Genomic DNA, 15,784 nt, shown 5'->3' on the forward strand with positions numbered 1-15,784 from the left:
AATTAAATGATGTGCACAATATGCACATGCCTCAAAATACATTAGATTAATCAGTCATATTCATGTACAAATTTGCCAAACCTTTTCCAGTTGGGCGTCTTTGGATTCTTCCAGGCTGACCAAGCTAGATGGAAGACTGTCTCTGACCTCCTCCTCCTCCTTCTTCTCTATGCATTCTTCTCCTTCTTTCTGTTTCTCCTTCCCCTCTGGAGGGGAGCTCTTCTCTTTCAGGGTTTCCTCACGATCCCATAAGCCATAACGCTGTGCATATCCACAGACAGACAGAGAGACATATTAGATTTCATAATTACTCATGACAAATTCCCCTTGATGACAAGGATTCCCTAAACTCTAATACTACGTTTAACTCTCACAATTAAATAACCTTAACACCTCATTCTGATTCTGAGAAGTAATTCAAGCCCAGTCCACACCAGTGATTCGCAAAACAACTATAGTTGCAACTTGACACATATAGTTTTTGTATTATTATTTGTTTGGTACATTAACACGAGTAGATGCTTTTATCATCCTTTTCCGAAATCCTCAGTGGTAACAGAACCTGACCAGAACCTCAAACCTCCCATGAAGTGAGTGTACTTCAATGGGCCAAAAAAGTGTATTTCAATGGGCCAAAAAACAAAGTGATGTGTCTAACATACCATTAGCAGTGACCTGTGGAAAAACAGAGCCAACAGTTGCAGCAGGTCATATCTGATGTAGTTGTCCGTCTTTTCCAGGCCCAGGATTCGAGGAGGGAAGTAAGGCTTGTCTTCGTTAAGGGTGGTCTCATAAACACTGTTCCATGGTATGAACCCAAACTGGAACAGATACTTCAACACCACCATTACCTACAGTAGGACCACACAGCAGTGAGAACACAAGATCTGCATGCAGAAGGATACGCACCAGTGCTTCTGAAAATCACACCGAAGCTATCTGGATCTGGAAGTAATTATGGATAAACTATCACTAAATGATATCACTCACTTATTTTATCTGATTGATTATTTATTTGGATCTCATTTAACCTTATTGGGCTAATCTTCCAAGAGTTAACAGCATAAAACATAGAGATGACCGAAATATAACAGTATAGTACAGAAAACATACATTCAATACATTGATACTGGTGGTGCACCTTTGACTGCACTGTTAAAAGTACTAGTAAACCTTACAAAAGGTAGAAAGAAATTTCCTTTCCAATATGCCTGAAAATGTTGTCCCAGCCCTGCTGTAGTAGTTGTAGCACTGGACGGAGAGGCATTCCTGTTTTAATCTATTATGGTTCTCTAACCTGCGCCTTTCATTGCTAATGTTACTGGTAATCCAACATACAGTACAACACCTGCTCCTCTGTGTGTATGTGTGTGTATGTGTGTGTGTGTGTGTGTGTGTGTGTGTGTGTGTGTGTGTGTGTGTGTGTGTGTGTGTGTGTGTGTGTGTGTGTGTGTGCGCGTACTTCCGTGTAGACAATAGCAGTCATCCAAAACTTCTTGTTAGGTCTCGGTATTGACAACATGGCCCATAGAAAGACCAGTATGGGTAGCACCAGTGATATGACCGATGCTGTGACCACGTTGTTCAACACTATGATTAAGTAGCACACCAGCTCAGAGTTAGCAGCTAGCAGGTTGTACAGGGCAAACAGCAGATTCAACAGGCGGCTCTGGCCAGCGTAGAACTCTCTGCTCTGCTCCAACTCTTCAACAAAGAACACCCTGCACACAATAGAGATTCACGTATTTAATAATTAGTTAATAACAACAATAATAATTATAATTATGACAATAATAATAATTCAGTGCAATGAGAAACCCAGGAAGCTTCATAAGATGACTACCATACGTGCTGGAGATCTAACATTTATTGGGACCAGTACAGGCCTTTGCCTTTGTCATGTACCTGTCTCCCAGCAGTTCACTGGCTGTTCTGGAGTGTCTGTGTCTCTGTGGCTCTGGGTCCAGTTCCATGGCACTGCTCGTAGGGAGCTCTGGACTCAGGCTGCTCCCACTGCTGTGAACCCTCGGCCGGGGAGTGGACTGTCCCGCAACGACGATACACTCCATGTCTAGGCAACTGGACATGCATAGGCAGAGAGAAAATAATTTCAACCATGTCAAAATAGAACATTTAAACAGTAGCAACAGTGAACATCCCATTAGATAGATGGGGATTCTATTGGTTTGGTTCCTCGTCCACTATTAATTATTTTACTGCTAAGTATGAACATATTCCCCATAGATCAATGATAGGCTTGTTGATTTCAGCAATGCTGTATGTGGAACAAATGGAAGTGGAAGCACCGTGTGGGGGTTAAGTAGATTCCATCAGTGCTCAGAGTGAGTGTGGAACCAATTTCCAGATATCATCTCTGTCAGGCATCCATCCGAGGTTCGGATGTGATTTGTGATTTTGTACCGCATCGCTCCCAACATGTTAACGCTTCTGGCGAAAGGTAAACAGCGTGAGCTAATGCTAATATTAGCCGATCTTTACAATGGCGGTCTCCATGCCGGTAAAGCGGAAATTAAACTACCTAAATATAGAGAATAATTATGCCCTGTCAGGGTTTAACTACCTTCTCCCGCCACCAGGTGGCAGACAAAGAGTTCATTTCTCAAGACATATTTTTTTGAGTGGTGCAACCACTCCTACAACCAGCAATGTCCGTGTACCTGTGTACCTGTGTAGGTACCTGTGTAGGTACCTGTGTGTGTCTATGAGCACGAGTATGTTACTTATTTATACCAGTAGGGGGCGCCAGAAACAGAGAGAGGGGTAGTGCTGTGTCTCTAATGAGAGAGAGAGAGAGAGAGAGAGAGAGAGAGAGAGAGGCGGGGGGGGAATTGCACCACTCAGTTCACACGTGTGTGATTTTTTCTTGGGTTCCCAGATTGCTCATGCTCATGAGGACTGATGATGATGCATCTTTTTGAGTGGTACAACCACTCCAAGGAACAGCAATGTCCGTGTTCACCTATGTGTTCACCTATGTGCCTATGTGTTGGTTAATGAGCACCAGTATGACTATTAGTACCAGTAGGGGCACTTTTGTGCCAGAAACAGAGAGAGTGATGGTGCTGCACTGTTGCCTGCTAATGAGAGAGAGAGATAGAGAGAGAGAGAGAGAGAGAGAGAGGAGGGGGGGGGGGGGGGGAGTTGCACCACTCAGTTCACACGGGTGTGATTTTTATTATATATATTGCTGGAAGTCTAATTTATTTGAAAAGTTAATCTACGTAAGGAAAAACTTATGTCCTCACTTATTTGTGCTGGTGTGTTCTGTGTCTGTCTCATCCAGACATGTCTCTAGTGTGGGGTTCTCACTGCTTAGGGACAACTGGTCCTCCATGGGCTGGGCTACTGTAGGCTGCTGCTGGAACGAACACACACACACACACACACACACACACACGAACGCGCGCACACACGAACGCGCGCACACGCACACACACACACACACACACACACACACCTGTCAATACATGATAAAATGTGTGTGTGTGTGTGTGTGTGTGTGCGTGCGTGCGTGCGTGCGTGCGTGCGTGCGTGCGTGTGTGCGTGCGTGCGTGCGTGCGTGCGTGCGTGCGTGCGTGCGTGCGTGCGTGCGTGCGTGTGTTACCTGTCCTATCTTGTGGATGAGCAGGTACCGTTCGCTGCAGAGGACAGTGGAAGTGTCTCTGTACTGTTTGGTCAGCAGATTGAGCCAGTGGGTCAGCCCATCCACCATGGCTAGAATGATGGCCCACAAGAACCGCAGAATGTCCAAGACCTTCTGCACCATCTCACCATGACCTGGAGAGAGAGAGGGACAGAGAAGAGCAAAGAGAGGAATAAGAGTACGTATTGAATATCAGCAACGCTATTAGCAACAGTAAAAACAACTTTATTTTAAAAACCAATTTGTTTCAGCTCATTTATCAGGGTAATCATTCATTGTTGATAGACATAAAGTACATTGTCGAATGCCTATTGACACTACATATTGTATATCAGTGGCATATTCAACATTGATAATGTTTATATACCGTATATCCATCTATCTACTAATTGGCAATAGACTCTGTTGTTATCTCTCTACTCTTATCGATACCTATCCTGTGTTTCACTCTTGCTGATGTTGCAGCTACGACACCTGAATTCCCCCATGGGGATCAATGCATATTTACCTTGCGATATCTTATTAATAAAGTACCAACGCATATACTGTACTTGGTTGAAAAGCAATACATAAGCAGTAGCTTATTAAAAATGTGTCTAGAGAACGATTCTCTGAGAACCTACTGGATTCCTCACTGTCTTCTGCCTCATCCTGGGTGACCTGTTCCTCGAATACATCATTGTCTTCACAACCTGCAACACACACACACACACACACACACACACACACACACACACACACACACACACACACACACACACAGTGCGCCATCATTGCCATGTTTAAGTTCTTGACTCATTTGAACAAAATCTGAAAAGATACAGTCAAATAATTGGAAGCATAATGTAAATCTTTCCCAATTTGGTTCATGCTATTTCCCCCAGAACCCATCCCAATCCCTCGCTGACTTCCCGTGTGAAGTGAGGGGCGCTCTTATCATCATTCACTTTTGTCTTCAATGTTTGTGTTTACACAAACCCTCAAAGCTGGACATACTAGGAGGGCCTATAATAAAAATATATAAAATATTACTATAGTATAGAACAAATTCCAAATGGAATACAAAAGTCATGTTTGCCATACATGCAAATAGAGCACCGAAGTCTGACGGCACTTTCAGTAGAGGTCGTCAGTCCCCAGGTTCATGTATTTTAGTTGCATTGGGGGGGCCATAGGGGGATTTTAGATCGCTTCATATAAGAACTGTGTTTGAAAAATAATCCGATCATCTCTGCCTTTCGGTCAGGGGGGTGGTTGGGTGTCGTTAATGATGTCATTAATATTTGATACAGCCAGTTTCTGGAGAAAATGGAATTAATGTGGCCGCAAAAGCCTTGAAACTACATATGAAGGCAATGTCGCTGCTAATATACGTCACGCCCAGCTGTCGACACATTGCGTTCCTGAGATTCCTCGTTGACATAAGCTCAGCTGGTGGTGACTCAACTCGTACTAACCACGAAACATTAAATATCAATAAAATAAAAATAAAAATAAACGTAATTAACATTCAGTTTATGTTGTGCGACAGGCAGATGCAGCCACCCGCCTACCCGGAAATGTAGTCTCTGGGTTATTTGACTCGTTTCTAATGCTTATTTTGTTACTCTTTGGGTATATTTGTACATTTCCACCTTCAGTCGATGCTTCATATCCATAGGAGTGAAAAGGCCGGGGTGATCGGTTTATTTTTCAAAAGCAGTTCTTATATGAAGAGATCTAAAATCCCCCTATGGCCCCCCCAATGCAATTTAAAAAATGCATGAACCTGGGGACTGACGCCCTCTACTGAAAGTGACGTCAGGACTTCGGTGCTCTATAACACAAGCCCCAAAACAAGAAATACTCCAAAGGCCCTGAATTTATGTCAATCCTTAGAGGTCTTAAGAGAACATGAGCTGTCTCCTACCTGGCACTGAACAGGTGTCCTGTTGTATGGACCTCTCTCTAGAGAAAATGACCTGTCTCCTACCTGGCACTGAGCAGGTGTCCTGTTGTATGGCCCTCTCTCTAGCCGCCTTATGTTCTTTCTGCTGTCGCTGGCGTTCTTTGAGTGCAGCCTTCACGCTTGTTACCCAACCCTGGTAGGCCAACTGGGGGGGGGGGGGGGGGGGGGGAATGGTAGAGCACAACGTCGCAGTACAAATCGGTCATCATCATAAATGTAATGATACTGACATCTACATTTAAGAGCCATAAATCAAAGGTCACATGACATTCAGATTCAGAACTGGCTGATATGACTTTTGATATTTATGGACGATGCAGTTATAGAAAGACAATATTCCCTGTCTTTCTATTATCCGAGTTTCTGTAAAGCTTGCACGTCAACGTTTACACAGACAGACAGTTAGAACAAGTGCTATGACAGCGGATATAACGGATATTGCATACTAGGGTGGGGTATGTATTCCTGATTTTCAGTGCCCGACAGGCACTTGTCACTTTTCATAATGTTTGATATATAAAGCTATGGTTTGTTTGGCTGACCTGGCAGGCTGTCTGCTTCTGAAGCTTCTGGTCATCTGCATAATGTTTGATATATAAAACTAAGGTTTGGCTAACCTGACAGGCTGTCTGCTTCTGAGGCTTCTGGTCATCTGCCTGCAGTTCCTCATCTTCGTCGCTGTCCGTTTCAAACAGGTAGTACTCTCCCGAATGGAGCACTGAAAGGCAAAAGAAAAAAACATTTACATCCTGTTTCTTTTTCTAACTTGAGATTAACCCTTTGTCAAGTCCCGCCCGTGGTTGTGCCCCTCTTCGCAGCCATTGGTTGCCGTTTTGTGGTTGGGGAAAAATCTTTTCAGTTGCTTTGTCTTGATATTCTGTGCATTCAATTCTTATTTTAAACTTGGTGTCAGTAAAAAGGAACATCACAGGTGCAGAATGGTGACTGGGCGTATCATGTTTGTTTTAGGTTTTTCGAAAAATGATGTTTTAGCAAATTCAGCATAAACAAGGCGGAACCAGGGCGGAACAAGACAGAATGAGCCTGCTGGTTAGTCAGTCATGGACTAATCAGAAGGCTGACAAACAGCACACTGCAAATTGTCACATTCTATATTTGTGAATATTATTAAATAACCCATTAAGACCTCAGACCTGAGATAGCAGATGCACTGTACACTGTGCATCTGTTTTTTTCCGATCAACACATGGGATGAATTCTGTGCTGGCCATATATGGAGCATGGGTACAGGGTTTGATGAGGTCAGATCAACATATGGAATGTCAGAACAGGTCAGCTCCATATATGGAGATCTAAGAGTGGCAGCGGGGGCTGTGTCTTGAATGTACAGGGTTTGATGAGGTCTGGTTTGGGGCGTCTAGAGTTTGAATGGACAGGTATCAGTCAAAATGGAGACAAGGGAGACAAGAGGAAGGACGGGTGGGAAAGGATCAACATATGGAATATCAGAACAGGTCAGCTCCATATATGGAGATCAAAGGGTTTGAGGTCAGATGTAGAGTTGCTGGCAGGCTCCATATATGCAGATCTAGGTGATGATCCAGTCTTCTCCATGTATGGCTATCCAGGCGATCAGGATAGCACCCTGGGCAAGACCGCGACTGAAAAGACTATCAGCGGAAGTGCGGGATTTTAGCGGAAGTATCGCCGAAGGAAATTACGTTGATGCTTTCAAATCAGTTTACATTATCCGCGAATGAAACAAGTGTTGTGATTGGTCGGGAAAATATCGTATCCGGGGGAAATACATCTGACGGATATTCCGGAGGATACAACCACTGATCTCTCGATAGCTTCTCAGCCTTAGGTTGTGACCAGGCTTTTCTTTTCGCAGATAAGTAAGCCTGGGACCGAGGCTATCAGGATAGTGATCTTTATATATGGAGACGGCCATATATGGAGCGTGTCATGAGGTCTGACGGAATGACGGCCATATATGGTGACGTGATGGACGGACTGACTGATGGGACTGACGGACGGACTGACAGGTTTTGAAGGTTTTCATAGTAATGGTCGCAATTAAAACGTTCTAGACCAGGTCAACAGGGACATGAGACAGCTCAGATGTTCCTCATGTTTTAACAAGGTCTGCAGGGTATTATGATAGGTGGTTAAATGCTTATGATATAGGCTGGGAATAGAAAAACTGTCCAATAAAAATGGACATGATTTTCAGACCTGTAGCGTGATCCATCCACGGTCTTTGCCATTTCTTTTTCTTGGACCTCCTCTTATCCTTCTGGGGCTCTAGAGGAGGAACAGAAGAGAGAATCCTTTTGAAACGTATAGAGGGTATGCGCATGCATAAATTGAATGGCAGATCAAGTGGCAAAGTGAGTGACAAAGTGAATTTAATGTTGTTTAAAGTCATTTAATGCAATCAAATAGGACTTTTCTGTTTGGCTGTATGGGCTGTCAAGGCCAGAAAGTAGGTTTTTGCCACTCAGTAGGCATTCCCGCATAACTTCCAGGTATGATGATGATGTCACGTGCATACCCTCTATTAGCTTAGTCCAGCCTTCTTTCTGCATAGTCTAACGCTTCCTTAATGTTTTCTATGGTACTTTAACAAGTCATTTTATGCATGATCCTAATTTCTGCTTCAGTTGCAGATCATTGGTGTCATACAAACCCCCCCCCCCCATGGTAGTTTTTGTAATCATCATCATCAATAAAGTATTGTCAATATACCAGTCAGTTATTCATACCAGCAGCGTGCTCTTCCTTGGTTCCTGATGAGGACTTGCGTCCTTCTTTGTACTTCTGCTGCTTAGAGCGAATTCTCTTCATCCTGAGAAAAGTAGACAGGAGGACGGAGAGGAGAGGAGAGGAGAGGAGAGGAGAGGAGAGGAGAGAAAGTCAGTTACTCTAGTTGTCAACATTTCATGTTAGTCCGACAGTCGGGGTTGTGGGAAAATGTGGGAAATTGTTTCATTCTAACAATTTCTTGTTTGTGCTGATCTCATCACATTTGTCATGAAGGCTATGTACATTTTGAGTGTTTTTTTTTGTGCAAAACTAATGCTTGGAATGGATTTAGAATCATGACATCTCACATGCTACTTAAAGCATAAGGAAAGTTTTGCTTCTCTGTCAATAATATTCTGAAGTTGTCAAAAATACAAAATGCCTAATAAAAATAGCATTTAAAAAAAACAAATCAGACCAGTCTGACAGGGACAGGGACATTGTTGTTCCTATTAGTTTTTTTTAGTGGTTCTCGGTTTTATTTTTAATAAAATGTATTATCCTCATTTTAGTGAATTTGACAAAGATCACTGGAGACAGCTGGAAGAATAGAATAATAATATTCTTAAGAAACCAGGCTTAACCCATGTGCTATTCTCTCTGAATTCATATACAGGTATATGGATAGACAATTAGTTTTTTACACCTGTGACGTGACAATAATGTTGAGTTGTACTTGTAATGTATATTTCTTATTTACGTTTTTGTTTATTTTATGATATTAATTTGTGATTGCATCTGTTTTTGGGCTGATGCAGTGAAGCCAAAGGCAAATTTACAGTTGACCAATATAACTTCTATTTTTGTATACCATCACACAGAAATTCACTTACGATCTCTTGAGCTGTGACAAAGACTTCTCCTCGATCTGTTGATGGAACTTCATGTTTTTCACAATGCTGGATCTGAAGAGCTCAAATCCCCTGGAGGGAAAACAGACGATCTGTGTTTTCACTTTTCACAGTGTCACCACTGGGTAGCACTAATATTAAATGAAATGGTAGGGTGACTAAACATGTATACTAATGTAGAACTAATACAACATCATGACACTCTTCAGTATAGTTTATCTTCACCTCAAAGTATGTTTCGAGTTGTTTAGCTGTTCTTCAGACATAACACAATAATTTATCTATCGGCCCACATTCATCGAGGCAGTGTTAATCATTTATCAAAAAATACCAATCCATGACCTTTACTGTGAATCAAAAAGAAACAAGAGAATAATGAAGCAAAAATTAGAATTAAACAAGACGGACAAGAGGCTACAGTGTGGCTTATTTAGAACAGTGGTTATTTCACTCTGTTAACTAGGAGACTAATCTTGATCACCTGAAATTGTCTCTGCTTGAGGATGTGTGAGGTCTGCTGGACTTTTGATTTAAAAGTAGCCTATACTGTGATTTTTGCATAATTTAAATACCGGTAACTCAAATCTTCTCTTCTGGGGGTCCCCAGCACCCTTTTCAGATGGGGTCCGCGGCCTAATATATATCCCTTTTTGGGATCCTTGGCACTTAAAAGGCATTTGTATAATCGGTCTCATGTCTTAATGGGTTAACAAAATGAACAATTAACATCCATCCATCCATCCATCCATCTCTTCTCACCTAGAGGCCTGTCTAACATCCATCCATCCATCCATCCATCTCTTCTCACCTAGAGGCCTGTCTAACATCCATCCATCCATCCATCCATCTCTTCTCACCTAGAGGCCTGTCTAGCTGATGCCTGGAGATCGGCTGCGACGTGCAAAAAGTAGAAACTGAGGAAGACCCTCCGCTGCAGCAGCAGGAACAGGAAGCAGATGCTGTCCCAGATGATCCCCGCCTCCTCTACTGGCAGGGTGCATGTCTTGTCACTCACTGTCTTTGCTGGCAGAATGGACGAACGAGAACACATGTTCAACATCCCGATGGGGTAGAAACACATGCAATGTGTTACTTTCTCCAGCAAGGCCAAATTACTCATTGGCTCACTAGCTAGAAACAAAAATGCACACACACACTACTAGGGACCCAAATTTGCAGATTTACCTGTGGGGCCTATGGTTGCAGTTAACCCATTCTGGGCGGGAACGCCTTTTGGTGTTTTAAAGCATTATACTTTAGCTATTGAAAAATAGCAGATCAGAACTTGTAGTTCTGCTATTTTTGAAAAATCGTGAAAATGTGCCTCAAATCTTTGAATATATATTATTACAGAGTGAATGCATGCACATACTAGACACTAATGTAATCAGTATCTACAGGCTCTGCGGACAAGAACTGTGGTCCATTTTTCTGTACTTACGGTCATAGTAGCCTTTGACTGTACAGACCAGACTGAACAGCTGGATCACCCAGCAGAAGCTTTTCTGCATTTCGGTCACAAACACACATGCCAGGATCTGAAAGAAAACGCACATAGAAGTTTTTATTTGTGTGTATGTGTTCACTGTTTTTATCATTATGTATGCACCAGTCTCATGTACCCAATTACACCCTGCATTCAAAACTCATACATACAAATTGCAATTTGGCGTATAAATCTTGTGATAACACTTCAAAGTCCTATGAATGAACCAGTCCTATCCTATATTCATCACTCAGGATAAGCATCCAGAAATGTAAATGTACTTACCGCCAGCATATTTTTGGATATAATAACTGTAACATTATACATGATGAGACAATCCCAGAGAACCAGCCGGGACCTGGAAGGTTTGACTAATAGCTGCGTCCCAAACAGCAGGAAAAAGAAACAGGCCAGCAGGTAGCCCAACCCGAACACAGAGATCCTGGTCGCTCCGGTCACAAAGACCACCGCCAGAACGAACCAGAAGAGGAAACGGAACACCAGAACTTTGGCCATGTCTAGATAAGACCTGAGTGAAGGACAGATAGAGAGAGAAAGAGAACAAGATGTCCTTTATGAATAATTATGTTATGACGATTATATTTCATACTTTGGGTTGAAGTGCGATTACTTGAAGCTGAACTTGAATAGTAAATCAGTCAGAGCAGAATCCCATGTGCCTGAGCAGAAGATTCAGGTTACAAGTGGGGTTGAGGTTAAGAACACGTCACGCTTCTTACTAGTTTTGACCAAATAATAATGCGTCAATCTGTGCTCTATGAAACAGAGCATAGATTTAACACGTCCCTTAAGATATTGACCAACATGGCAAAACACTTGTTTTCTTGGTTTTCTTTTCAATGAGTTTATGAATCCACTTGAACTCTACTTTCTGCAATAAAATACTTCTTTGTCCACTTTGATGTTGTATAAATGCAAAATGCACAACATGCAAAACATTGTAGTTACTGGCAAAAGTCCATGATGATGGGAAACAAGGAAACCATGGTCATTGCATATGTGTTTCAAAATGTGTGATTGAACAATTTGGATAACTAGAGCGGTGGCCGTTGGGCACTGGCATACTAGGAGGAACGATGCAAGGAAATGCATGCCCCACCCAGTTATTATGTCTGTGTCCCTTTTATGCCCATATATGGAGTTCTCTGTCAGGCATGCCCAATATGGAGTCTATGCAGATGTCCGAATGATGTCAGAACAGGCCAGCTCCATATATGGAGATATAGGGGTGATCAGGTCCAGATCCCGGGCAGAGGCTTTTGTGCTCGTTCTGGCGAACGGTTCTCAAGTTACGTGGATTACGGACGTACGTACTGTACATACGTATGTACATACAGAGACTTGGTGCATTTATAGATAGATAGATAGTGGTGGTGATCTGTATGTATGTATGTATGATTCAGTGACCTGCAGTTGATGAAGTTGGGTGCGGGGTTAAAGTGTCGCCCGTCCATGGGGTTGGCGTTGTCTGTGTTTTCCCCAGCAAGAACCATCCAATCCTCTGTGTGCTCACACTCAAATACACACCACTGCTGAGACGCACACATCAGCAGGACAAAATCCGCTGCCGATACACACAACAAAAGACAACTAATCAATGTTTAACTAAACTTAATTTGACATAAATTAGTAAAAATATATGGAAGATGATGATATGATATGATATGATATGATATGATATGATATACAAGTGCACACACATAATGCACGTGTGTGTGCATATGTATGTCACACACGCCATGTCACTGCAAAAACTTGACTGACCAATCAAGTTTTTGGAGTTTGGCAGCACAAAGAAGTCAGGCAAGTAGATCCATTTAATGAGAGCTGAGTTGATCAACACTGGAGTGTTCCACCGCCATGGGTAATCTAAAAGAGGAAGAGATGGTGAGAGGGTGTCATTCAAAACTCTGATAGGGTTGCGTATAAAGACCCGCCCCTGCCTGTCTGTACTGTGTGCACACGCTGTCCAGGACGCTGCTGCCGAGTTGTAGATATTTCTCTGCCTCAGTAGTGATAATGTTACACATTGGGTCATGCTTAAGTTGTAAAAATAATTAGTATGTATGCTTTTTGTGCAAACGCGCGCGCACGCATGCACACACACACACACACACACACACACACACACACACACACACACACACACACACACACACACACACACACACACACACACACACACACACACACACACACACACACACACACACACACACACACACTACATTTCTTTTTTCATTTCAAATTCAGTTAATAAGCATATTATGGCAGTTTAATCACTTTCAACAAAGCCCTACTTATGGCAGTTCATTGTCAGTTGTCAAACATTTTCAAAAATAAACAATCTACAAGCTCTGGTCAACATCTACAGCTTGTAGATCTGCTATTTTCAAACATCTACTATCACAATTTTTTTATCTTGCTATTTGGGGGTCATTGGCATAGAAAGGTGTCGTAACCCGGCCCTGACCTACAATATCACACTGTACATTCCTAAGCCATACATGAATAAATCACAGTTTAAGTGGTCCTTGAAAAAGCGCTGTACAACTCACCTATACAAAGAGCTGGTGGTATGCCCACACACAGTACATACTGGTAGATCATAAAGATGGACAGGAACAGACAGTATTTAGGCCAGATCTGAGCAATAGCGGCCCGCCGACGCCTCACCAACATGGCAACCAACCAGCATCCGTGGAGGATCACCAGGAAGTTCATCCTCTGGCCAATCACGTTCACCGTCAACAGGAAACAGATCTTTGTGTGACAGGTGAACACAAGCCAAATTGTCATTATATATATATAGTGTGTGTGTGTGTGTGTGTGTGTGTGTGTGTGTGTGTGTGTGTGTGTGTGTGTGTGTGTGTGTGTGTGTGTGTGTGTAAAGTTTCACATTAAGTTTCATGTAATATCATAAGTTCTTGGTTGCCCTTGTTATAATAATGACATCATGTAATGAAGCTATGATTACATACCTCCAGTCCAAACTTGTAGAAGGTGTAGTTAATGAGGTATTTCAAACAGGGAAGTAGGCCGTTGTCTAACGTGTCCCTGGTGGCAGAGGGAAACAGGGAAGGTACAATGGGAGGAGAACACTGGAGCTGCCGGTAGTGGTGGGCTTGGTGACGATACACTGTCGCCTCAAACACCAACAGCATCAGGACTAACAGGTGATTCTGGAGAGGGAAACGTAGGAGAGGAATACAGTGTTAGACTGTATGGACTGGATGGATGTTATTTCTAAATGCTTTATTTTATGTGAACGGGTGGGATTACTGAGTGACTATACTTAGGCTAAACTTAGGCTCACCTTCAATTTCATTTCTCTATTTACTGTAACTAGTTGTAGCATTATGAACATTCTGCTACTAACAGACAGTACATGACGTAAATTTAGTCATGTACAGTAAATATAGTGGCACTCTTATTTTGACTATGCATAAGTCAATAGAGAGTAGTTGGCATATTGACTCCACCTTGCTGTATCCCAGGACTGTGGCATCTTTTCTAACGCCAAACCAATTAGCCGGATCAACCGGCTCGCTGTACAGAGTAGAGTTCCTCATCTCTTCTGGTGATAGGTTGGTTTCATTGGACAGAGGCTGTTAGCAACAGGAAGGAGGAGACAGACAAGGACAGAGCAACATATGTTTTAGTTTAGTTAATAACACAGTGAATGCTTGATTCTGATCAATTACTGAATTCAGAGGTGTATTATTTTTGAATGATGACAGTCATACACAATAACAGACCGCTGTCTAATCAAAGACTCAAGAGCACCTGGCTCATATCAATCTGCATTGCTTGTTTTTGTGCCATATCCAACATGGCAGCTACTGTATGTAAACAAACACGATGTAATTTTAGAATGTTTTTGAAGCGAGAAATAGACAATTTCAGAGGCGATCGCGTTGCACTGGATGCACCTGGTAAATTAGTGGAATACTTTTATAACCATAAGCAATATGCTTATATGCAAATATGCAATACTTTTGGGTAAATGTGTCTTCAGGGTGATGAAGACCCCTTCGATACGTGTCAGGGTCTTATCACCCCCCGTTTATTTCTGTTCCTCATTGATTCATGATTATCCATTACTTAATACAATAAAGCTCATAGGGCAGGTGCTTGCAGCATAGTGGTACAAATAGTGGTAAATTCACAGTTTACAAATTGACCCTAAGATTTAAATTAGGCATTTGGCAGTGTAGAAATTAGGATCCCCATTCGATGATGCACCCATCAGCTAATCTCCCACACATTAATAGAATATATAACAAACTTGTTTGTATTTTGTATTTTTCAGGGTTTTTTTTACAAATATGTGTGGTTTTGCACCCTTCTGACTGAACAAATTGGAATCACATGAAAGTGAAATCCTTGTTTCAAGTATAGCTCATGACGTCACGGTCACATGTGTGTTCACACTTTACAGTCAGTCTGTCTTAATAACAACACTTTGTATCCAGGCACAACCAGAGAGTCTTACCAAGGTACAGTTGTTGGAGTACTCGTTGGGGTTCACCACGCTCAGCTGGTACAACATCTTACAGACAATGATAACACACACCCAGACGGTGGACAGACAGGATGCCATGGGCCTGAAACGACCGTATGGCATGGCAAATGACCATAGCACCACCAATACCAGGTTCATTGCTGAGGGCTGAGGAGAGAGACAGAGTGAGAGGGGAGGGGGGGGGGGGGGGGGGTGAGAGAAGTAGAGAAATGAGAGTACAGTATTTCAAATTTGCTGGTAGGTAAATAACAAGCTATCTAACTAGCTAGAGTCAGCTATCTAGATACAGGTATTTAGTAGAGCAATACATACAGTAAGAAATTCCTTTGCTGTGTTACTGCATATGGAATATCTCTTGTCCAATCAAACAAAAATGCACAGTATAAAAGTGCACACTCTACAAACCTTACACCCCAAAGGGCTTAATGATGAACTACTATTGAATGTTATGCTATAGAAAATGTTGATCTGAACTTCTTGTCCAGCCCTTCAGGTGCAATGTTTTTATTATTTTTCTTAT

The 15,784-nt window shown here is 42.3% G+C and overlaps 1 protein-coding gene across 4 annotated transcripts in view; it reads right to left on the reverse strand.

The window, feature by feature from the left end:
• piezo1 (piezo type mechanosensitive ion channel component 1 (Er blood group)) overlaps positions 1-15,784 on the reverse strand; it is an 86,369-nt gene that overhangs the window by 17,124 nt on the left and 53,461 nt on the right. For 3 of the 4 annotated variants that reach the window (XM_080781784.1, XM_080781783.1, XM_080781781.1), the window contains exons 19-39: positions 15,235-15,411; positions 14,222-14,347; positions 13,721-13,921; positions 13,298-13,502; positions 12,504-12,608; positions 12,147-12,303; positions 11,004-11,247; positions 10,674-10,770; positions 10,090-10,255; positions 9,215-9,304; positions 8,342-8,424; positions 7,812-7,880; positions 6,230-6,330; positions 5,637-5,757; positions 4,288-4,356; positions 3,626-3,798; positions 3,267-3,379; positions 1,906-2,079; positions 1,463-1,721; positions 663-851; positions 82-261 (exon numbers count right to left, since the gene is read on the reverse strand). In XM_080781784.1, the coding sequence (XP_080637910.1) occupies positions 82-261; positions 663-851; positions 1,463-1,721; positions 1,906-2,079; positions 3,267-3,379; positions 3,626-3,798; positions 4,288-4,356; positions 5,637-5,757; positions 6,230-6,330; positions 7,812-7,880; positions 8,342-8,424; positions 9,215-9,304; positions 10,090-10,255; positions 10,674-10,770; positions 11,004-11,247; positions 12,147-12,303; positions 12,504-12,608; positions 13,298-13,502; positions 13,721-13,921; positions 14,222-14,347; positions 15,235-15,411 (3,099 nt within the window). The remainder of the gene's footprint in view (positions 1-81; positions 262-662; positions 852-1,462; positions 1,722-1,905; positions 2,080-3,266; positions 3,380-3,625; positions 3,799-4,287; positions 4,357-5,636; positions 5,758-6,229; positions 6,331-7,811; positions 7,881-8,341; positions 8,425-9,214; positions 9,305-10,089; positions 10,256-10,673; positions 10,771-11,003; positions 11,248-12,146; positions 12,304-12,503; positions 12,609-13,297; positions 13,503-13,720; positions 13,922-14,221; positions 14,348-15,234; positions 15,412-15,784) is intronic. The other variant, XM_080781782.1, reaches the window with a different exon arrangement.

The sequence above is a fragment of the Protomyctophum bolini genome, assembly GCF_963924005.1.
Source record: "Protomyctophum bolini genome assembly, chromosome: 14".
Classification (NCBI taxonomy): Eukaryota; Metazoa; Chordata; class Actinopteri; order Myctophiformes; family Myctophidae; genus Protomyctophum; species Protomyctophum bolini.